General features: G+C 33.5%; 1 protein-coding gene and 1 long non-coding RNA gene across 2 annotated transcripts; both read right to left on the bottom strand.

Annotated features, from left to right (window-relative positions):
- Positions 1–200: 200 nt before the first annotated feature.
- On the bottom strand, positions 201–8,860 carry LOC128213569 (uncharacterized). Its single transcript, XR_008257757.1, has 3 exons — positions 8,781–8,860; positions 1,180–1,251; positions 201–222 (listed from the first exon to the last, which is right to left on the bottom strand). It is a non-coding gene; the product is annotated as an uncharacterized LOC128213569 (long non-coding RNA).
- Positions 8,861–20,037: 11,177 nt separating this feature from the next.
- On the bottom strand, positions 20,038–23,404 carry LOC128213790 (T-cell-specific guanine nucleotide triphosphate-binding protein 2-like). The gene is made up of 4 exons (XM_052919846.1): positions 23,386–23,404; positions 21,987–22,045; positions 20,879–21,218; positions 20,038–20,252 (listed from the first exon to the last, which is right to left on the bottom strand). The coding sequence occupies exons 1-4, from the start codon at positions 23,402–23,404 to the stop codon at positions 20,038–20,040; spliced, it is 633 nt and encodes a 210-aa protein (XP_052775806.1).
- Between the last annotated feature and the right edge of the window lie 689 nt (positions 23,405–24,093).

Here is a 24,093-nt window from a genome sequence, read left to right as displayed (position 1 = left end):
TTAGATGATTACTTGTCTGAAATGAATTTTAATGCATGCACCAAAACAAGATAAAACCATCTTTAATGTATAAGAGATTATACCTAACTACACTTTTGTGTTCGTTGTGCATAATTTCAATATCTCGGGGTGCGGAAACTATCACATATAAGATTGATATTATTAAAGGTTAAGAAATTCACAAACCTGCATCAGTAGTTGTAGCTTCTGCTCCGCTCGGCCCTGTAAAGGGAAAGATAACAGTTCTATTTCGCTGGGATAAACTGTGCAAGTGCATCGAGATTTATTTTAATATTAAAATTACACTTATTAAATACTAATTTAAGACCAAAACACAGAATATGCTATCTTCGATAACTGTCGTGTATGTTACCTACGTTTACACTTCTTTGCCAATCAAATCCGGGCTACATTAGCTATATGTCTTCTTCGTTTTATACCAAGGAACTAGTATTTCATCATTATCAAAATATTGCAAACATTAAATATTACAGACACTAAAGCATTATCCGATATGTAGCATTACAATATTTAAGCCTAAATAAATTGTTTTAAAACAAACACAATCCTCTATTTTCTGGAGGCAATTAAAAGTATGATAATACCAACATTAACCTTTCTCAACTTAATTACTCATACACAAATGGAAGAAAATAAAATCCCGTTTTGAAATAGAGATTGTAATATTATGTTTCGCTGAAAAATCACGTATGCCGCTAATAGTAAACTAGAGGCGACAAAAAAACAATTGTGTGCGAAAATTATGTATGTCTTCCAAAAACCTTTGAAAAGATCTAGCAGTTTTTAATTATTCTCAATTTCCTTGATGTTGGAAAGTAGCAACCATCAAAATAATGAATGTATACAGGTAAATGGTTTAGTGGCTGTTCAATGACAGTAATAATAATTTTTTATTAACAATGTACCAAAATCAAGTAAAAGATAGTCAGAATGTGTGTTTACAGGTCTACTTCCATTAAAAAGGGTGTTTTATAAATAAAAGTAGGTCAAATTATTAAAAATATTGTTAGCACTATCTCTCTAGTCCAGGTTATGTTCCTGCTTATAAAGGGTTTTATTATTATCAACCTTAACATTGTCCTATTAGTCTTTCTTTTTTTTTGCGTTGTTGTCAGATGATTACACTTATACAAGCAAAATATAAACTTTGATAAATACCATCCTCGGATTCGCTCTCATCTTGAATGTCCAGCGACGACATTTCTGTAGTCGCTACTTCATCTGATTCATCTTTAACAAAGTAAAATAATGGTGTAGTTATTCGTAACTGTAAATCATTTATGTGTTAAAGGTTCAATTTGGGCCATTTACAGAAAATATAGCGGGCGTACCTCTGCCGCAGGCAATGGAAACCCTCACTTAGCTGTTTTCATTTATTTGCATTTCGCTTCTACTTCCCCTTACCATAAAAGGCATAGATACCAAATTAGGTATGGATGTAAATTAACGCCACGCGTTTTGCTGTATGTTATTAGCGCCACAGTGCAGCACTTTTATTATTGGATTAGCTTTCATGCCGGATAGTCATGTTAGTATGGCGGACAAGGGTATCAGTTTCGACCTGTTAGATTTCAAATGAAATGCAGTCCAACCGACTGCGACACAAGTATTTGAAATGAATACACATGACCTCAAAGACATTCTGGCAGCATATATCTTTATTCAACTTAAACTCAAAACTCGTTTTATTTTACTAATTCAGGTTACAATGTATGCAACAACATCAATAGGATATATATTAAACGCATGTTAATTTATAGGTAATCGGGTACAGAAATTCGAAATAACTGATTAATAGTACAAAATACAATAATCATCTATAGATGTACGTGTATAAAAGTTTAGCAGGGCCACTGTTGTTTTATCCCGTCTACAAAATGGGGCAGTATCACACCGTGTCAACTACGTTATTTAGACCGCGGTATAAAACACCAGGGACTCTGTTTGGCTATATATTTTTTCGTGAAAACATACAAGTACAATGTTATACAGAGTGATAGAAGTATCAGATTTGCATGTAATACAAGTAAAGGTAATCATATATTAGGTAATATCAATTATACAACAGAAATAATCAATTTATACATATCATAACGACACTGAAATTCAATATGGAGACAAATACGTTTCAATGGTAAGTATCAATTAATATTTAGTGTAATAGATATATACTTGTGTTGGCAAGATATTGCCGGGGGAGTTTGGGAGTGTTCTTGTTCATTATGGATAAGATATATACAATACTAGAATTTTGGGTTAAGAATAAGTTATACATAGCGGATAAGGTTACAGTTATAAATGATAAACGGCGGATGAGTAAACAAAGCGTACCGCTAAGCTTACAGACTAATAGCGTGTGGAATTCATCGCCAATGTCTAATGAGCAGAAATCACACTTTCTTTCAACACACTTTCCTTCAATATAAGCCTTGGATGTGCTTGGCCATCTACCTCTTTCAATAGCTAGTTTGTGGTTTGCAGATCTGAACCTAAATAAAGTTAGAGCATCATTTCTGTTTAAGATCTTTATGTAGGGGGCTTGTTCAGTGTCTTCTTTGAATAGGTTAAAGTTTTTGCTCTTATTTGTTTTATTAATGTTTGCATGCCAGGACTGTTTAAACTGGTCAGTTAGAATGTGTTTTACCAATTTGTCAATCGACTTAAGGTTTATAGATGATTGTTGGAACCAAACATTTGGGAGGCCTACATCGTTTAGTGTCTTTTTGTATGTAAACTAACCATTTTGACTTTAGTTGCGTATGTAGCATATAGTGATAACATGACGATACCAATTTAAGAGAGCTAGCATCTAGGATTTTTATGTATGTAAGTATTGGTAGAATAGTGCTGTCAAAAAGTTTTAATTGTAAGTCTATTGGAATATCAAGATTATGTATTCTTAGTAATATTAAGTGCATTGCTTTGTTTGCTTGGTTAGCTATATGTTGTCTTGCTGATTTAAAGCTTCCATTACAGGAGAAAAGAGTTCCGAGATATTTATAGCTTTTAACAATTTCAATATTATCATTATCAATCCTAAAACGGAATTTATCTGTTTTTCTGGCACCAAAAATCATTATTTTAGTTTTACTTTTGTTAATGTTTAGGATTTATAGATAGTTTTGTGTGTTTTTTTAATAATATCTTAATAATCAATCGCGTAAAGCATTTGGATAATTGTGTTTTGGCAGATTTTGCTTGGGCTCTAGTGACTAGAGTGCCATTGAATGCCATCAACAATGAACATGATGAGTTAAACGTTTCATCGCGTCGTTGTGAGAAACTATACATTCAGTTTCATCCAATTGAGATAATAAGTTTACTTATATTCATTCTACACTCCTCCCTCATTTACCCTTTACCTTTTAACAAATACAGACACCCTGTCGTTTACTTCTAACACTAGTTTAACAAGTAAGTCTTGGTGACAAGCGCGCCTGGTCTGGGATCAAATCCACAACCGCTGTGACACCAGGACATAGCTAGCCGGGCGGCTGCTTCTTATCCCCACTACACACTACAACTCTGCACATCTCCGTTTGATACTTATACATGAAATTTGCTTTTCTGACCACCATTTTTTCAATATTTTTTTCAGGATTTAATGATTATACATGAAATCTGCTTTTCTGACCACCATTTTTGCATTATTTTTAGTATTTTTACAGGATTCAACCGGTGTGGTAATCCCTTGATTTCGGCACAGATAAATCGCATCCAATCCAGGAGACTGTTCCGAAGAAAACGCGGATAAGCAACAAAGTGTGGTTGAAGATTTGGTCTAGCGGGGCTTTTCACCCGGAACAATCAACCTCAAACCGTCTTTGAGCCTGGTTTTGCCATTTCAGAGGTCATAGAGCAACTAAGCGACGATGAGCTTGATTAATGGGGTCAACGATTAGTCTTTGAGATATGAAGACAAGCAGGGAAAGGTTATCCTCCTAATGCGGATATAAATAGTGAGTTGGGTACAGCGGTATCTTCGGGACCTTGTATGAAAATATATGTTAGGTATACATAGTAAGACGAGGTTTTCATTTGTTTTGGGTTAAATCTTGATGGGCGCATGAAATAACTCTATGCTCAAGAGTATTGGGATTAAAATGAATATTTCACACCCAATCACTATAGTGGATATGGTTTCTTTGTGGCGAAAAGGTGTTTTCATGTAATTCAAGTATTAATGATAGTGATAATTATGTCAACACCGACAAGTTGTTTCAGTGAAAGGAATCACGTGACATCAGCGGGGTTCTTACATGGGTCACCACGGGACAAAACCGATGTACAAACAAAAAAGTGCCGTTTATTCCTAAATAACTTTTTTGAGAGAAAAGAAATGAAAATATTTCTTAGCCTTTAAAAGACCATGCTATTTTCTCCTTCTACACGTGTGAAATATTTTAGATTTGCCTGATTTGCTTAGATTTTAACGATGCAATCCTTGGCTCAAATTTCAAATCGATGGAATTTTGTAGAACGATGCAACACTGTGCGCGCCGTGAGTCTTTGTTTTGTTTACATTTCTTAGTAATAAGTAATACTTAAGAAGGCAGATATGTGTTAAAAATCATTGTTTTCATTCCTTTCGTAAAACGAATTGTTTGTAAAATGTATTTTAGTTCTTTAGAAGAATATCGATATTTATTGAAATGCTATTGTTAACGTCAAATTTATAATGAAATGAAATTTTGTTTTACTTAATAGTTTAATACTTTCTCAACTGTGACAAAAATGCATTTCGTCATAATTTTATTTCCTAAAATAAATTGATATCCAACTAAATCCAATTAAAACGTTAAATTTATGTTCTAGGTAGATCGCCATTGGGATACATTCCAAAACCCATTGTCCCTCTGTAAGAGACGTTCCTTTCACCAAATGTTAAGGAAAGAGTGGATAAATTCAATTTATGGGGTGATGAATACATTCAAATGAAAGACAGGATATACTCCAGCCAACCCCGTTCCATGTACAACCCCCAATAAAAGAAAGTCAACAGTCAATAAATAATTTGACTTGCATTTGTCCAAACAGTTGCTTCAAATAACTTTAACGATAATGTACAATTAATTATTTAACTATTGAAAATACAAATTAATGGCATGTGTTTCTGGCTGGATCAACTTTATTTGTATGTGACATCATTATAAGCTACTGATCAGTTTTTCATGATATGAGTCAAACCCTTTGAGTTAAATTAATCAAAACTTCGCGCTCGAAATGTAATATTTCAACCCTTTTTAGTTATGGATGTAGTGGATGCAATGACATTTTCTTTCATATATTAAATGATTGCATTATACATTGGTATAGTTATGATGTTGTTTACATGTATATAATCAAATTCTATTTTAGTTTTGCATGGCCTTTATACATTCACATTTGAAAGAAAATAATACATTGGAAATGTGTACTCAAAAAAACAAAACGATCTGGGGTTTTAAAATAACTGTTATTAATTGAGCTTTTAAAGTATGTTTAAATGTTTTAAGCGTGCACTAAGTAAAGATCTTTTTGTTTTTTAAACAAATAGTTTCTTTTTGGTCTTTTTTCTAACAGGAAATCATTTGAGGGCAGTCTATACCATCACGACTCGAGGTTTGTGATTCTTCATTCGGGGTCTGGTTGTTGATATTTACTTCTATGACGTCAAAGCTATTAATTTATCCCACCCAAGATAAGTAGATCCAAATATTTGGGAGATAAAAAAATACCTTTATTGAACTACTTTTCTATTTTCATCACGCTAATGCTTCCCTTGTTGAAGACTGTCGTCGGTAGCCCCAGGGAAACATTGTATTATGGCAAAGTATTAGAAATCCAAATAATTCGTTCAAAGGGCACCACAAAAATGTTGTCACGCTGCATTTGATGGATAATGCTGCTCTCCCCTCAGAACTACATGTATTTAAAGAACAAATTGTCTATTAGCATACTATGCGCGCATATGTATGATATTAACAAATTATCTGCACGCGAATTATTTCACTATGCAAAGAGTTTCCGAGAAAAAAATACAATTTAACTTTATTTTGTGAAACTGAGGTGGGAGAAAAGGCATTTACCATGGCCGCTCGTCTTAGAAGGCTCAGCCCAACACATACATTACATTATTGTAACAATTGAGAAAGTAATATAAACTATAAAATACAATAAAATAAGCATGTTATGATAAGTTTGTATAGCATACTTATTTAAATTAGTTAGCTTTATTTAGGTGAGACGCAGTTAATGTTTACAACAGCATATTTCAAATTAACGTTTACAACAGCATTAATTGAAATTCATTTGGAATAATTATTTTGGGTTATTTACATTATTGTCACAATTGAGAAATGACAACAAACTATAAAAAAGATAAAATAAGCATGTTATGATAAGTCTGTTGAGCATACAAATTAAACATAGTAAACTTTAGTTTGGATTTTTTGAAAATTCGATATTTAATAACAAATTAAATTTAAATTATTTAAGTTATTTCAATAAATATTATTTATTGAAAGAACTAAAAGGCATTTTAAGAACAATTTGTCATTACTTTTTACTAGGAAATGTGTACAAAACATAGAATCAGGGCGCATACAGCGTTGCATCGTTCTACAATATTCTGTCAAGTTGACATTTTGGCCAAGGATTGCATCGTTAAAATACAAGAAAATCTAAAACATTTCACAATTGTAGAAGCAGAAAATACATATAGCATAGTCTTTCAAACCCTAAGACATATTCTCACATATTTACTTTCAAAAAAGTTATTTGGGAATTAATATCACTTTCTTGCTTGTTTACATCGGTTTTGAACAGTTGTGACCCATATGAACCCCGTTGAAGTCACATGATTGCTCACCCTGTGGTTGTACACGAGCCGCGTTCAACGCAACGACAACGTCTTTTAAAGTATGTTGTAGTGAAAATGATCATGGATATTTCACGTGATTCACACGGATATTTTTCTTTCGTTGTTACAACTTTTTTATTATGTGGCATATATTTTCAAGAAAAAGGTTTGGCTTTTGTGAAACCCTTGTCTGTGTTTGCGGCGCCCTTAAACAAACATTGTTTTATTACTCTATATTGGAACGCATGTTTTCTGACTTCATGTGGATGACTCTCCAATACTAGTCTTGGGTATGAGTATCTATGTACTATGAATTGTGGTTAATTTATTAAATTATTTATATTTACAATGTATCTGCCGCAATGTATATATGTTTTGTAGATATCCTCATTTGCTATGTGTGGTATGAGTGAATAAACGGTGTTTGACTTGACTTTGACTTTGGCTAGCGACAATTCGCACATGCCTATCTAGGGTCATATTTCAGGCTTTTAGAAATAATTGAGTTATGCCTGGGACCCGTTTTCATAAGAGTTATATGATTTAGAAAAAATATATATTGTCGTGTCTAAAACTGACATTATTCTTGGGGATTTGGTGTCGTCTGCACCGTTCCAACAATGTTCAATAGAGAGAATTTAGGATGCATTGTAACCCCATGTTAGTTTGGTATTTTTAAGAGTTTCAGGACAAGGAAAAGACTATGTATAACTTACGCTGAAAACACGTTGTAAACGTAAATATTTGGCCTTGGAATAATGCAGAAACGTTATTTCCAAATGCCAGATAAATAATAAAAATAAAAATAACTCCCGTACTTTTGCCAATAATGTATTTTAACTCGTGTTTTGTACATATTTGTAATCTGAAAGCAATACCTTTCACGTTTGATATGGTAAATATATAAAAAGGAAAGAGAAAAAATCACATGTTACACTGAGCAATGTAAACAAATTATGCAAAACTGATAAACAATGATCGTTAAATACATTTATAAACACCAATAAGGGCCAGTTTTGATCACGAATCAAATCTATAAAGTCACTGAAAATCTATGTCAGGCTTCAAGGGACTCGCTCACAGAGAACAGATACTCAGTTTTTTCTAGAACGCTTCATCTTGTAAATTAATCAAAGCATATGATCATTCAAATTTCAACAGCCATTCCACGCTAAATGACAAATTTAAGACATTTTCTGTCACATTTGTAAAACATGCTTACTTAACAATAAAGCTCTGATATTAATTGTTGGAAATGTTTTATAATCGAAGAACACTTTTTGGTAGGGCGGATATTCGACCAGCACCGTAACATTCAAATTGTAGACAAAAAGCCGGCATCTTGAATGTTAAAAGGATAGTTTTTACTATGTCTCCGTTTAAAGAATATATTTGAAGCAGAAATATAGTTCTAAGCCTGCTCTTCACTTTGCCAAATCTGCTAGTATTTCCAGGAAAAAATCATTTACTGACAAAAGTTGGCATGAAGATATGAATAGACAGTGCAGTGCATTTTGGTGTTTCTTACTGTATTTGTCCAAGAAAGTAGTTATGTTGGTAAACTCACCACATATATAACGCCAGTAAATATTTCATGTTCCATGGCAAAGCTCTTCAGGAAATTGTCTTATTTCATTTCCGGATTTTGGACATCATTTATGATTATCCGTGTTTGTTCTCATTAAATGTTGTTTTCCTATGTATGTGTATCAAACAAGAGCGAGTCCCTTGAAGCACCTTATTTTTAAACTCACCGATATATAAAAAGAAATATACGGATAGAGTAGTTCACGATTGTCCGTGCACTGATCTTACGTTTTCTAACATCAATGAGATCCATTTTTTTATCAATGTACTTAAAACAATAGTGAAGTAGAAAAGGCTTCAATGATTATAATTACATTTTTATAGAACAAACCTTTTAAAACTGGTAACGTCGTGCCGCAATATAAACAAAACTGCCATCTTCCTTTCGAACGTCTACGACAGCCTGGACAAAACATTTCGCCCTGGAGAGAAAATTAGTTAACATTTACCAAAGGCATAACAAACAGTATCTAACTTTTGGGGCACTGGCAGTTGCAAAATAAGCCATTTCACGTCCGATTATAGTTGCAATATATTACTTATAATGTATTGTCTATTTTAGGGGAGTAATCAGCCAGAAATTCATTTTCAAATGATACGAGCATCAGGTATTTTGCGTGCGCAGTTGCATAAAGGGTCAGCAGGCATATAAAAAAGTAACATATTTGCAAATGAGTCAAACTTTATATGGACACTCGTACATCGGATTCTTTAATAAAAACAATCTCAGCACGTTGACTCATTCAGTAAGTTTGCCTTTAATATTGTCAAAGTTGAGAGCTTGTCTTTAAAACAATATTGGGTTCACCTTAAAATATAATATAAAGCTACTCTAATGTTCAGAATCTTTGGCTGAAATTGAAAATATCGCAGTTAATAAATAATACATATATTAAGTCCCTTGAGATGCCCCTCACGCAAAGTTTAGATCGCCGATGACGAATACTGTCGTTCCTATGCGGGCTTGCTGTGAAATAGTTCTCCAAGATTTTTCAAAGTTTGTTATTTACTCTTGTTTCAGTGCAACCATTTCATGAGCATTCATTAACCTTTGTTTTTGTTCGTATGTTCAAAATACTAATTTATTTATCGAATAATTTTTGAGTTATTTTTTCGGAAAGTTCGTAGAACAAAGTAATGAATACATTGTATAACATCGAATGTATGATGGAGCATGTGTTTTCGACTTTGATGTATTGTACAAAAACACTAGGCGATAAGAAATAGCTTGAAAAATAGGATTAACAGTTCCCTTATAAGCTGTGGGTTATGTTTATTTCCAATAAAATATTTTGATATCAAACATATGCTATTAATTCTAATATCAAATTATTATTGACATGGCTTACTGATTCAAGAGTGAGCTACCCCGTTTAAATCAAATGGAAGTAACTACAATAATTGATTGTAAAAGAAGATCTTCAAGAAAAATCAGGGGTGTACACGTATACTAAATCAGCAACGTTTTATGTAAAGATTTTTGAATCTGAGCTGCAAGATGGCGGCGAAACTTTAAAATATAGGATTTTTGAAATCTGTTATTGCCTTGTAAGAAGTATAAATTATTTATTACAAAAATATGAGGCGCATTCGGCTCTACAATCTTCGTGTTTCTCTAGGCTTTTAATTTCAAGTTTTAAGCTTATGGACTATAAACATAATTGAAGGAAAACCTTCGACCAGTCTGATGTTTACAATTGTGGGAAGCGAGATATTGAAACTTTAGAAGTCATTTTAGCTCAAAATGCACAGTTTTTTGCATTGGTTTCTTCTTCAACATTATTCAAATGTAGTATTTCAATTTCCTAACGCTTTCATTGCTGTATAAAACCTTTCATGGTCAATTTATTTTGCTTTAACTACCACATTGTGTGCTGATAACAGTTTCACCACGTTTGGGCATCTGAGCTGCATGAAATTTGCATTTGTAAATGAAAGCAAACTTATGCGAAATATGTATTCATTTTTTATAATATACATTATCGCCTTGGCTGCAAAATTACGTAGATCTCAAAGGTGTCTTACTCGTTTCCACGAGAATAAACCTTACAAATTACGGATCACTGCTATGAAATAATCGGATACGGTTAGGGTCGCCGATTTCATGCCCTTGCGAAAAGGTTAGGCTTATCACCTATGACTTCACTTATTGCCACTATAGGCTACCTGACATGGGTACCAATTGTCCCCTAGTGCCTGTTCACAACGAGCACGTTAAATAAGCACAACACTGCTATAAATAAGTCAATTGACTTTAGAACAAAGAGTCTATGTCCCTATCCCGCGTAACCAGCCTAACAGACATAGTTTCGAACCCAAGCCCTACATGTAAGGAACAGTGCTGTCAAATAGGAAAGGTATGCCTGTGGTCGCCGATTTTATGCGTGTATCAAACGTAGCCAGCCGTTTAAACATTAATCTATGCCATGTGTAAGGCTTAAATCTATATCTCAACTTGCCATCGTCGGTCCGCATTGTCCTCTATTCCATACCACGAAAACGAATTATCCATGTAAACCTAGTTCATACCCGTGTCCCTCGTTAGCAGCTTAAATAAAAAGGTATTTTTGAAATACAGTCACTTAGGGTCGGACCTAGGCTACAACGTGGCACATATTCTTATAGTTCCCTTGCTCGTTCCCACGATGAAAGTGAGTGTTTACTAAAATATTGCAGTGAACGACAACTTTTCATGAATACTAATGTTAACGAAATTAATGTAAACCACATGAATTTGTAAACTTAAATTTCGTACACACAACTTGATCGTTCTGTTACATGAACAATGCGTACCCAGATATGTTCGACGATTCATACCGTTTGCATTTCGTATACCAATTTAGAAATTTACGTTTGACGTTTCCTAGTCACGGGGATCTTTTCCTCGTATATTTTCTACTGGTCTTTTAATACATGATGTTTGAACTCCAATTCAGTCTGTTGGATGTGTATTTCTTAACGGAAACTTAGATTTTGATTGCCAAAAATCCTTAATCGCCGAATAATTCACCTCGTGAACTCTAAATATTTGTATTAGGATGTTTTGGTATAAGAATGATCAGATAAAACTCAACAATTAAAACAATTATCCTCTTTATATAAGACGGTGAATTGACCGATTTGCACGCGAAATAACACTGATAAAGCTGATAAGAATGTACCTAAATTAGGCTACAATGATAAACAACCCACTTTTAACATTTTCCGTAGACTGAAGTATGCAAGTTAGTGCATATTTCAATACAGAATGTAATGTACAAAGTCACAAAGTGCATACCGAATTTTATCAATCGTGCCACCGAATTTTCAACAGCGTTTCTAACGCATAAAAAGGGCATTTTCTGTGAATCATAAAATAGGGTTTTTAACAATTAAGCGCTAATATGAACTTGAGTTGATGTTTTATCATCGAATAGACTATCTTGTTCGAATTCAACCAGAAATTTTTATTTCCAAAGTCTGACCCTAAAAACCGTAAGAGCCTTCTATTTACGTAGAACCTTACTTCAGATTCACAGACAAAGAGAAGAAAATAACAGAGTCAGACGAATTCATCATAATTCGTGCACTGGTCTAATGTTTCTAACATCGATTAATTCCTGTATAATTCAATGTACTTAAAAACAAGGTAAAGCATAAGCATAAAAGGCCTTTCATGATTATACTTATTTAGCACAAACCATCAATGTGTGTAACTTCATACTTAATATACACAATATCACCAGCTTTCTTTTGAAAGATTTCATGTTTAAAAAACCATAACGAAATGTAAATGGTTCAATAAAACTGGAATACACAAGTTATGATAACGCTGCACTCTCACAGATTAACCGTTTAGATATTATTATTTTTTTGTCATGGAATGAGCCATTTTTGCGTTTCTATTTACAGTTACATTTTGCGAGTTAAATAATGCAATAAATTAAGGTATATTCGGTGCAGTATAATAATATGTTTTCATATAAAAAGTTATCAAAACGGTCAATCTGTGAAAGTGCAGCTTTAACAAACAAATAAAAATTGAATTGTATCTTCAAAAAATAAATATCGCTAAAATGTAGGTAAACTGTTATATTTATTTTTTTTTGCAAAGCCCAAAATAGTGTAAAGAGGATAATTGACTTTGTATGTTTCACTGTAAGAACGTAATATATTTCACCGAGTGAACACCGAAAGCTTTCCTTCATAAGTAGCATGTCCAAGAGTGAAATACTCACTTTTGATGTTCAAGAGTTGAAATATATTGCTATCTTACACTGAAATAAACAATTATTTTCATGACATGTTTAAAAAAGGATTTTTTTTACAACATATTGCAGTTTTTTTAGGAAACGTGCAAAGCAATCAAATTGTTTTGTGAACGTAACGTCATTTTGGAAATAACGTCGTTGAATTTGTGCCCCCACCCTGTGAACGACGACGTTTGATTTGTAATTGTGAGCGGGCTTAAATTTCAAAACAGTGAAAATATCAAAATGTTATTTCGCCCTTTTAAAATGTGAAATATCATTTTTATTTTACTGATGAATCTCTATAGAACACCGGAAACATAGAATAAATGACCGTATAGAGCGAAACACATTATGTGAACACCATAGTGACGTTCACAGTATGTATCTGTATAGAAAGTACGTCGCGATTAAATTTAAATTTAATACAACCGAGTCCTGGTCATAGGCCCTAAGGGGATACTGGGTTGGGTATGATTAAGTGTAGTATGTGTTTCAGCGAAAAATTTACGATTCCCACGTGTTTGTCGCGTGTAAGACAATTAAAGAAGCACGCCTCAATACCGTTAAAATATCTAAACTAGCACTGCTAATTGTCGGCTTCCGCCGCGACAATAGCAATAACACTGGGGCCTGGCTGCGTGTAAAATTGGAAAAAAATGATGAAATGTACAAGACGGGCGCGAAATCTAATTTGAAATCGAAATTTGACAGACCTTATCAACTTTAAATTGGATGAACTGGCTGTAGAGAATTGTTGGTGCTTTAGTTGTTTGATTTGTTAAAATGTTATAGCTAAAATAGATAGCTTAAGTTAAATGCATAATCCAAACATGTAAATGACGGGAATTGGTTATGATGAATGCAATACCTTAAGCATGCATTAATTTTACACATGGTAATGTATGCAATACCTTTAACATGCGTCAATGTTGAACATGATGATAGATGCAATACCTTAAACATGCGATAATGTTGTACTAACAGCAACACACACAACATCATATAAATCCTTTCACCGTAGATATATATAAAAGCAGAAACATTATATAATAACATATATGCCTCTAAGCACAGACATATTCAAACAATATGATACATATTTTTTTAATTAGCTGCAAAATGCTTTTAAAACTTAAATAAAATTAACTTACCGATACAAGGGACGTTCTCCGTTATCTATTAGGAAGTATGACTTCGGTGCGTCATGTCTCGGCTATATCAGGATTTGTCCGTACTAGTCGTAACCATTACTTGTTATCAAACAAAAACCATAACCGTAGTGTTAATATCGGATGACGCCAACTAACATTAGTATCATTTGAAACGTTGTGTGAAGTTAGCTTTGCTGAGCATTCAAAACAATGAGTAAATAAATGTCGTCCTAGCATGAAATTGGATATTCAATAGATTACGCCCCATTCAACATCGACGATTTCAAAAACACCAATCAGAAATAGTACTTTATCTTTAATCTCGGACTTTTCTAAAATATTTGGTGGGTAGAAAAATTAAAATAGTGGTCAATTTATTAAAAATCTCTGAATTTGATTGCACTATACAAACGTCATGATTTGTTTTTGAGCTTCATACAATCGTGTGTGCTTATCAAGAGTATGTAAAATAATTTTAACAAACAGATTAAGTTTATGATGTACTTAATTTTGTTTTACATCTTTAGTGAAAATGAATGGAAGAAGCCTTATTATCAGTTATTTTCAAAGTCAGAGAGCTTTAAACTTGTTTTGGGGATTTAAGTGATTTTATTGAACTTTAATATTTTAATGCTACCCCGAAAGGCGGCACATAGAAATCAGACCGCTCGTTTGCCCCCGCCGCGGTTTCCGATTAATAACTGTTGAACGTTATGGTCTAGGGATTTTCAATATGGTATGCAGGTTGGTCATGACCAACAGTTAAACCCTATAGATCATTAGTTCAGTGGGCTAAAGGTCATGACCCAGGGACCTCATAATTAGTAGGAAAGTTTTTCATTACCAGTAGATGATCCCTATTTACCTTTGAGCTGAAAACCCGTTTCAGATCAATAGCTAAAGGTCCAAGGGTGCCAACGACCTGATACTAAGTAGGAAGGTTGGTAATGGCCAGTAGACATTTAAGGTCGACGGGTTAAAGTTAAAACAATCGTGGTGACCTTAAGCTTAAACGTTGTCTCAAATTTGGTGTGCAGGTTGGAAATGACCAGACGACGAATCCTATTCATTTTGAAGTCAGTTGGTCAAAGTTTAAGGTCCTGGTGACAATTGGTTAAACATTCCGTTTCAGATCATGAGCAAATAGTCCTGATGTCCAGGTTCCTTATACTTAGTAGAAAGGTTTGTCATGACAAGTAGATGAACCCTATTGATTTTGGGTCATTTGGTCAAAGCTCATTGTCGTGGTGGCCTTGAGCTGTAAATCCGTGTCCAACCTATAACCAAAGAACCCAGTGGTCCAGTAAATTCTATATTTAGTAGAAATAATTGATTTTAACATCAGTATTTCGAAGGGTAAGTTCGTGGTGACATTGAGCTGAAACTTTTTTACGATATATTACTGAATAACGATGGATCCGATGCACCTCAAACTTCGAAAGACTGGCCATGACCAGCATATCGATTTTAAATTCAGTGTGACAATGATCAAGGTCGTGGTGACCTTGAACTGAAAAAAAATGTTTCAGATCATTAACTGAAAAACGCTTGTTCCCAAAGACCTCAAAATTGGTACGTAGGTTGGTCAAGACAAGTAGGAAAACCCTCTTGCTTTTGAGGTTTGTGGGTCAAGGTCGGAGTGACATTGAGCGAGCTGAAAATCCACTTCTCATCAATAAGTGAAGAATCCTCCGTATAAGGGACCTTACACTTTGAAGGCAGATTTTTCATGATCAGTAAATGAACCAAATTGATTTTGAAGTCTATTTTTAAAGGTTAAGGTCAAAAACTGATGAACACTTTGGCCTAATAATTTCAGACATAATAAACAGTTAGATCACTACTACAGGATGGCCTCTATTGATAATGGATACTAATTTATCATTATGGTTAACATAATCAAGACATTTACCTATATCATTCACTTATATAGTCATCAAGTGCTTCACTCTCTATAGCACAAAAATAAAAGTCAAACCATTTGTTCTACTCATTTAAAAACTTGAATCCAGGCGAAAATATCGATGACAATATGTACAATATTCAATACACACATGTTTAACAATCACATTTAAAAAGGATACAGGAAATGACATCCAATCAGTCTAAGAGTGACTTATCATATCCGTCGAAATACTTTACTCTTTTTAAACGTTAGCGGTCAATATTTTCAAACTTTATGGGAAAGTGGGGGAGGTCGTCATGAACATGTCTCCGATACTGAATGAGTTCTGTCCAAAAAGGCTTAAATACTAACAGCTCTCTGACCAACGATACCTTCCTTGTTATCTATGCTGATTGTTGCCAGTTTAAACATATATTAATTGGAGAACATTGATAAACAGTAAGGATTTACTTAAAGATAAATTTAGGGTTTGATTTAAAATAATTATTAACACGGGAGGTAAAAACGGAGTTATTCAGTCGTATGCGATGAGATTCTACTAAAACTAGGTTGTATACATTATCGACGTTGGCGTTCCCAACCCACTGAAGGTAATTATACAGAGCTATGCGCAATTTTCTATCTCATGATTCAATGGCTCTAGCCAGTGGTCGGCTCATTGGCTGTGTAAGTGGTAGTCTGGAAGGTAATATCAGACAGTTCACACTGCTTCGAAAAAAGTGACAATAAGTTTTAGTGATAATTCTTAGTTCCCAAATTATTGATCTCTGGTATCTCTTCTGTAGTGTTGGAAGGTTGAAGATTAGTCTGGAATAAAATGTCAGTTAATTCATATCGTTGGGACAGAAGTGACAATCGTTTATAAAGTGATAAAGTTCTCACCTTGTGCATTTCTGGCCTCTCATGTATGTTGGCGTTTGAAGAAATTGCGTTTGGTTTCCAATCGCTGCAGTGTTCTGTATCTCGGGTAATGAACAAAAAGGTCTCGTGATCACAAATGCAAACGCCAGTGGTATTTATTAACTGTCAATCATGGTAAGTTTCTTATCAATAGCTTTGTTATATGGGAAAGTTCGTTAAAGAGATATAGCGCAAAAAAAAATGCTTTTTTGAACTTTTGATTGGTGTATTTGTCCCAATTCATGTTTATATAGTTTCCGAGAACACTTTGAGATAAGAATTGTCCAGGAATGCAAATGGACATAGATGTGTTTGTTTTTCAAAACGTTGCGGTGTTCTGTATTGATGGCTTTAGGGTTAAAAGGGAACCTTTTAGGGGTTAAAGACTTGAGCTTCAGCGTGTACTGAACTTGTTTCTAAAGTTGTTCATATAGTATTGAAGTGAACTGAATTGACCTTTGCGTAAATGTGTAGTTATTCGCAAAAATACAGTTTTATTTCAAAAATATTAACGCTCATTTTAACAAATGTCTCAGATTTGGAATTTTTGACAAGATCAATAATATATTGGTGATCATATTACGTTAAATCTTCCTTTCTTTTACAGTAAATATGTACAAAAACTAAGTTCAAAGTCCTGAACCAAACAATATATCTTATCTACCTTTGAATTAATATGTTAGCCCAAACATTTATAGAGGTTGTTCTCATGGTGTTTAACCCAAATATTAAAAGTACCCAATTAAATGTGAAACAGTAAGTAAATTCAGAGAGGCCCGGTGACTGATTTTAGGCATAAGAAGTAATACTTAACCTTGTTCGGATTTTTTTAAACTAGGACATGCCGTACATCATCGGCACGCCAGCGTATTCATAACATATTATATAATTTTCAGTAATGTAGTGTCGAAAGATAACTACGACGTTATCAACCTCTCTAAGCAAAAGACGGATTTCGGAAATAGGACGCTTTTTTAGAACAAATCGGAACGCCTCAGTCTGTCTGCAGAAGCATGCTGAAGATTACAACGAATTGAACATCGTTCGACACACATACGCTAGATTAAAGCGCAGGATCCAATTCTATTTGTAACAAACTTGTTAAACAGTATGGGTAAACAACACCGTTTACAAGCAGCAGTCCGGACTTGAAAGTTTACTCATAAACTGTATTCGATAATTATTTATTAACATATAGGACATTTTCGTAATTGTTTCTGTAGTTTTTCGCATAAATAATGAATTGTGTATTTATATAACATTCAACGATATAATTCTGATTTAGCAAGTGCTTCTTTGATAACATGTATAACACGTCTTTATCAAAAACGTGTAAATGTAACCATCATATATAATACACTCAAGATAAAAGAGGTGCGCAAGATAAAGAAGAACTTTTATTTTCGAAAGGTTATACATCTATAAAGACCACGAGATGACCTAAAACCAATATATATATATATATATAAATATAAAAAACGTATATGTCATACATGCGTTATGTTGTAAACACTTTTTATAAAAAAAGATATATGCTAAGATTGATTTATATACAAAGTAAGAAATTCCTTTATTATTTAAAAAAATACATTTTCTATGTATATAGTACCTTAATCTATAAAACTATATTGAACATATTCAGCATTTCTTTTAATATTGCTTATCAATATCTAACACTATAGTTATTTCCGAAACGTTCATGCTTTCAATTGCTCGATAATATGCAAATACAGCAAAATTTTCAACTAATCGTACTAACATTTTGGCTCAATGGTATCTCAAATGCTTGATTGTATGTATATTTATGTGATTTTGAAATGCATGTTATATTTAAAACAAGAATATAAATTCGAAAAAATTCAAGACAAATATTAAATTATATTATATATTTAGTCGAGAGTAACAGTCTACGATGAAAATGCTTCAAAATGCGAATTATCACAAACGCTAGCCAGACATTGTTCTGTCAAAATGATAAAGTACCCGGTTCGCCTTCGTCGATGAGCGAAAAGGGCCGAAGGACGGGAACAATCGGAAAAGGAAACCGGTGTTAACGTGTACATAACGGGTCACTGCATCTATGAGCCAGGTATTTTGTTTGAAGCTTACCAAGAAATTATAATTTTCAACGAGAATTGGTCTTTGTCTATATTTTCGCCGGGTGAACATTCTTCACTTGTTTCATATTACAGAATACGGTAGTTTTGAATTTTGTCAAATCTCATATCATGTTTAAGGCAATGTATCATATTGAAAATATATATGTTTAACTATGTGTTAAATATAATTTTGGTTAATTGAACTGATTTATTATAACTTTAATGAGCCTTTGTCATCAAGCCACTATGGTAATTTATGGCAGCCATCTATTATTATAAGGCTGTATTAGATTAGTGTCAGTTTCATAAAATTCGGTTATTACTTCATTTTGAGATGTTGTAAATGTCTAAAATGAAAAAATTTCCAAATTTTATGAAACTGAAATTCATCAAATACAGCCTAATATTAACATATGGCTGCCATAATTTACCAAAATCAGTAAAAATGTAATGTAAATAAGGGTGAATATTTTCATGGATTTACTTCTTTCATAATGTTTCTCAAATTTACATATGACCTTATCTACTTCAGGGTCAAGGTCAAATAATGAAATTTAGCCGATTTATCTGTTCTAATGTTCTTTTTTATTTTAACAATCAAGTTATGTTATGTTTGACAAAATAAATATTGTTTAAACCGAAGTTAATAAACTGCATACATCTCATAACGGTATAAAACAAATCAGAATTGAAAACATTCAGACGAAATAGAAATAGATGAAACATATATATTAATCTTCTTTAGAAATACACAAACGGCATTGATACAACATCTTAACACAAACAGTAAACATAAATAATTAAAATTCAATCATGCAATCCAAATCGACATTTTAAAACCGTTCCATGACATCACAAGACAATATTTGTTTTTTTTACCTCAAGACGAAAGGTTTGGTCGGACATCTTACTTTTCCAACCATGACATTGAGCTCATGAAGACCATCTGATAAAAAATGATGGTTTTCTGACGGACGAAATCATTCAGTTTATTTTTTATTTTTTATATTTATTCAGTGTAAGAAAGTTATGTTATCATTTATCGCGAATAAAAGGAGTAACCTATTCAGTCTGCAATCGACACAGCAGAGCCAAGCTCGGCAATCGTGATAATTATCAATACAAAACACTTCCAACAATAGAAACATTCACAAACATAACAAATTTCATTTACAGATCTAATATTAGAATTAAAAAAAACACACACACAAAATTGGTTTCGAGCAGCGTATAAAGCAGAAGTTTTTATCTACATTCGACGGTTTCAAGGAAAATGACGTTTGGTTCTCCTGTCTAGACTCTAAAATTCGGATCCCTCTAAAGCCTTGGCCATGTACATCTGAAGGTCATGTGTTTCTTTCGCACACATGTCAAGGAATTCTTTCAGAATAAAAGCGCCTTCTTTCTGGTGAGCTTTGACCTTTAACATGTTTCCAATAAGTGGCAGTGAATGCCAAATTTTTGGTTCAATTATTCCAAACCTTGTATAAAAGTTGGCAAACCCATCCTCACAATCTACATATATGTAAGATGTCATTGACAAGTTGACCAGCAATTCTTCGAAATAAATTTCAAAACGTTTTGCGATGATTTCTAACGAATTTAAATTGAGTCCTAGCTGCGAACGATACAATCTGCACTCCTCTATCAACACGTATATTTCTGCCGGATACTTGTTTGTGACTGCAGTTGCAAAGACTGCAGCCTCTGCCGCAGTTTGAGAAACCAAGCTGATTCTACTTTTCAAAAAAGCGAGCTTCGTTTGAACAACTTCCTTTGTGGCCATGATCATTGCCTCCCTTTCAAGTCTGGAAACGTTTTGCATCAGTTTCGAATACATTGTACCAAAATCAAAAGCTGGTGTGTCATAGTTGTCAACAAGATATATGTTTGCATTGGATATCCCGTCTTTCACAAGATTGAGCCTTGCCCACTCTTTGATTTCCTGCTGCAATGCATGCATATCTTCGGCGGTCTGCAGTTTGCGTCGTCCTTTTTGTGAGGAGCGAAGATCATCGTCGATCTTTGTTCGTACAAAGAACAAGTGAAAATTTGGCTTCAACTTAAGAAATTCCTTTGCAAGCCAAATGTCATTTTCCTTAAACCGCGAAGCAGACAGGAGTAAAAAAAGTCAAACTGACTTAATGCTGCTTTCTGCAAGTAGTTATCCCGCGTGAAGGTTAATTCACCTACATAAGGCAAATCCCAAATGCGAAGATTTGGATTGTCAGGGTGTGGGTAACCGCTCAGATTCATAGTAGTTTCGAACAAGGATACTTCAGCTGCACCAGGATCATCAGCTTCCAGCCCTCTGATAGAGTTGATAAAGGACGACTTCCCTGTACCAGGTTCTCCTGTTACAGCAATATTTATTTGGACCTTTTCCCATCCATTGATGGGCTCTTCTAACTTTTTACAAAGAGCTGTGTATCCCGTTTCCTTCAGTATTCGTTTGTATTCCTCTGTTTCGGTATCCGATATCTGATAGGATTCCATCAATTCCACTTAGACATATACTAAATAACAGTTTGTACAAAACTTGTATGTTAAAGTTTATGATGGTAAGCCAAAAACGAAATATTGATTTGATAATATCTCATTAGTGTGTGTGTGTGTGTGTGTGTGTGTGTGTGCGTGTGTGCGTGTGCGGTAATGATAACATCCATGTTTAAATGGAGTCATAAGTTAGCAAGCGCTAGCTTATCTGGAATGATATTTGAGTGATATGAATACTTGTGTTTACTTCAAACTTCTATTGATTTATAAGGAAAACAAAACCCGGATTGGAGTATTCGTACAGTAGAAACACCATATTTGAGTTAGATATTGCAATGTATTAATGATATCGTTTTGGGTAAAGAATTTCAAGGAACTGTGTTACTTTCTTCGATTTGATAGTGAACCGTTTCGTAAAGACAAGGCTTAGTTGCACGCATTTGATCCCTACAGCAACGTAGATCAATCGAAAGATATACGAAATTATATGTTATATATTCAGTTGAATTTTATTAAACAGTATTGCAAGAATACATAACAAAATGAATGGAAAGGAAACATAAAGGTATTTTAGAAAATATTAATAGTTGGTTGTTGCGCGCCATTATGAGATACTCAACCTCGAGCCCCTTATGGACATCTTCGGGAGAGCATAGCATTACGGCGAGTAGCAACCCAGCATTTACTTCTAAGCATATAATATAATATCGATTTGAAGAAAACGATAACACCTATGTTCTAGTTTTCACTTACCACATCAAGGTTATCAAGAATATCACTTCCCAACTTATAATCTTCGTATTCTTGTGTTACTAAAAAATGCAAAAATGATCATTTAACAAAATATGGATACATTATTGCATGTAATGAAAATCCTGCTCATTGCATGTAATGAAAATCCTGCTCAAACTAACTATTTTACTCTTACACTACCTTTTCACTTCAGCCTAAAGCCATGAAAATAGTTAAATTTCTGGAGTTGAGAAAGTCATGGTCAGCTCTTAAGGTTTGATAATATAACGGAAAAGACAGCCAGTTGAATATGAAACGAAGACCCAGTTGATATGAAACGAAGACCCAGTTGATATGTAATGAAGACCCAGTTGATATGTAACGAAGACCCAGTTGGTATGTAACGAAGACCCAGTTGATATGTAACGAAGACCCAGTTGATATGTAACGAAGACCCAGTTGATATGTAACGAAGACCCAGTTGAATATGTAACGAAGACCCAGTTGATATGTAACGAAGACCCAGTTGAGAGGCACAGTAATATATTATGGTGTGAATATTGTTCAGATGTATTTTATGCTTTCCGTGGAAATATGAAGTTTTATCAGTGAAATAACAGCAGTAAAATCAGCCTTTCGATAATTGCTATTTGCCCTGTAGTAAAAATAACAACTAAACGAATAACTTTTATAGTCAATTGTTATTACTTTTCTGCTTAAAAATGAAAACTTTACATTTGAAACAACAAAATGTCCGTCAAATGAACAATTTTAGTTCTGTTTTCTAACAGACTTGTTTGAAAATAAACAAAACTTACCGATTATTATTGAAATCTTATTCCTTTTTTTAACATTTTCTTGAAACTGAATTATGCTCCAACATTTGTTTTGTTTGGACATCATAACAAACAACAAATGCTTGAACATAAATTAAATGTTTTATTATATTTAAGGTATAGTTTTGAACTGTCTAACTTAAAAATGAATTCTATGGTAATTTTACACAACAAACAATCGATTAATCAAATCACTTTCTTTAAAACATTTATTCGCCTTCTGAGATACGAGAATACAAACGATGATACTTCATATAGCATATGGTTGTTATTGTGACAGTGAAATAATCCCAACAAACACACTCCCACGGACTTTAAATGATATTGTTGGGTTGTTGTTGTTTTTGTAATTATAAGTTGTTAGAATCATAAAAACAAGACTTACTGTAAAATATTGAGTAAAACATGTTACAGATGCATCGGGATGCAATGACAAACAATTGCTAGAGAACGTTTTGATCCATTACTGGTTAGATGCATCTCAAGAATGAGTAGGGGAACCAACAAGGGGGTGATTTTTTACATTAAACGTAATCATGTCATTTATCTCCTACCTTTGCAATCTTAAGCATAAGGTAACATACTTAAGTATGGAGCGAACATTTCGACCACTTGATAAAAAGAAGTCATCATTAACAAAATATTGCTGTACACAGCTCGGAATGGAAGTATTAACTGTGGCAAAAGACCAACGTCAAGTAAGTGCAAATAATTATTGGCATTAAAAAAGGCAGACATTCAATGTTCACTCGGAGAAAATCCACGATAGTTGAAAAGTCCTACTACACATAGACAATAACAGTATCTTCTTCGTTTTATACAAAAGAACTAGTATTTTATCATTATTAAAATATGCAAATAATAAATATTACAGACACCAAAGCGTTAACCGATAAGTAGCATAACAATACAAGCCTAAATCAATTGTTTCAAAACAAACACAATCCTTTATTTTCTGGAGGCCATTAAAAGTATGATAACACCAACCTTTCTAAACTTAATTACTCATACACAAATGGAAGAAAATGAAATCCCGTTATAATATAATTCATTGTATATTTACACCTGTATTTACCCGTGTCTGGACGATGTAATATGCATGATCCCAAATTTGTGTTCAATAACCATGACGTAATATGTGCGCCAAATCATTTATTTCGAGTACAGACACTATTCGGCTCGCAAGGTTGTCTCGTGTAAAGATACAATGTTTATAGTATAGGATTTATGCACTACCCTGTCAAAAATCGGCTACAAATATAGTTCTGCTGTTGAAAGGTTGCGGACCTAAA

This window comes from Mya arenaria, chromosome 13 (assembly GCF_026914265.1).
Source record: "Mya arenaria isolate MELC-2E11 chromosome 13, ASM2691426v1".
Classification (NCBI taxonomy): domain Eukaryota; kingdom Metazoa; phylum Mollusca; class Bivalvia; order Myida; family Myidae; genus Mya; species Mya arenaria.
Note: the sequence above shows the minus strand (reverse complement) of the source record. Positions and strands in the feature narration are given on the sequence as shown.

Coding starts and splice junctions, on each gene's coding strand:
- LOC128213790 (XM_052919846.1), bottom strand. Junction 21,219..21,986: donor TTCTTGATAACCTTGATGTG/GTAAGTGAAAAC, acceptor GAATCCTATCAG/ATATCGGATACCGAAACAGA. Junction 20,253..20,878: donor CTTGCAGAAAGCAGCATTAA/GTCAGTTTGACT, acceptor ACATATATGTAG/ATTGTGAGGATGGGTTTGCC.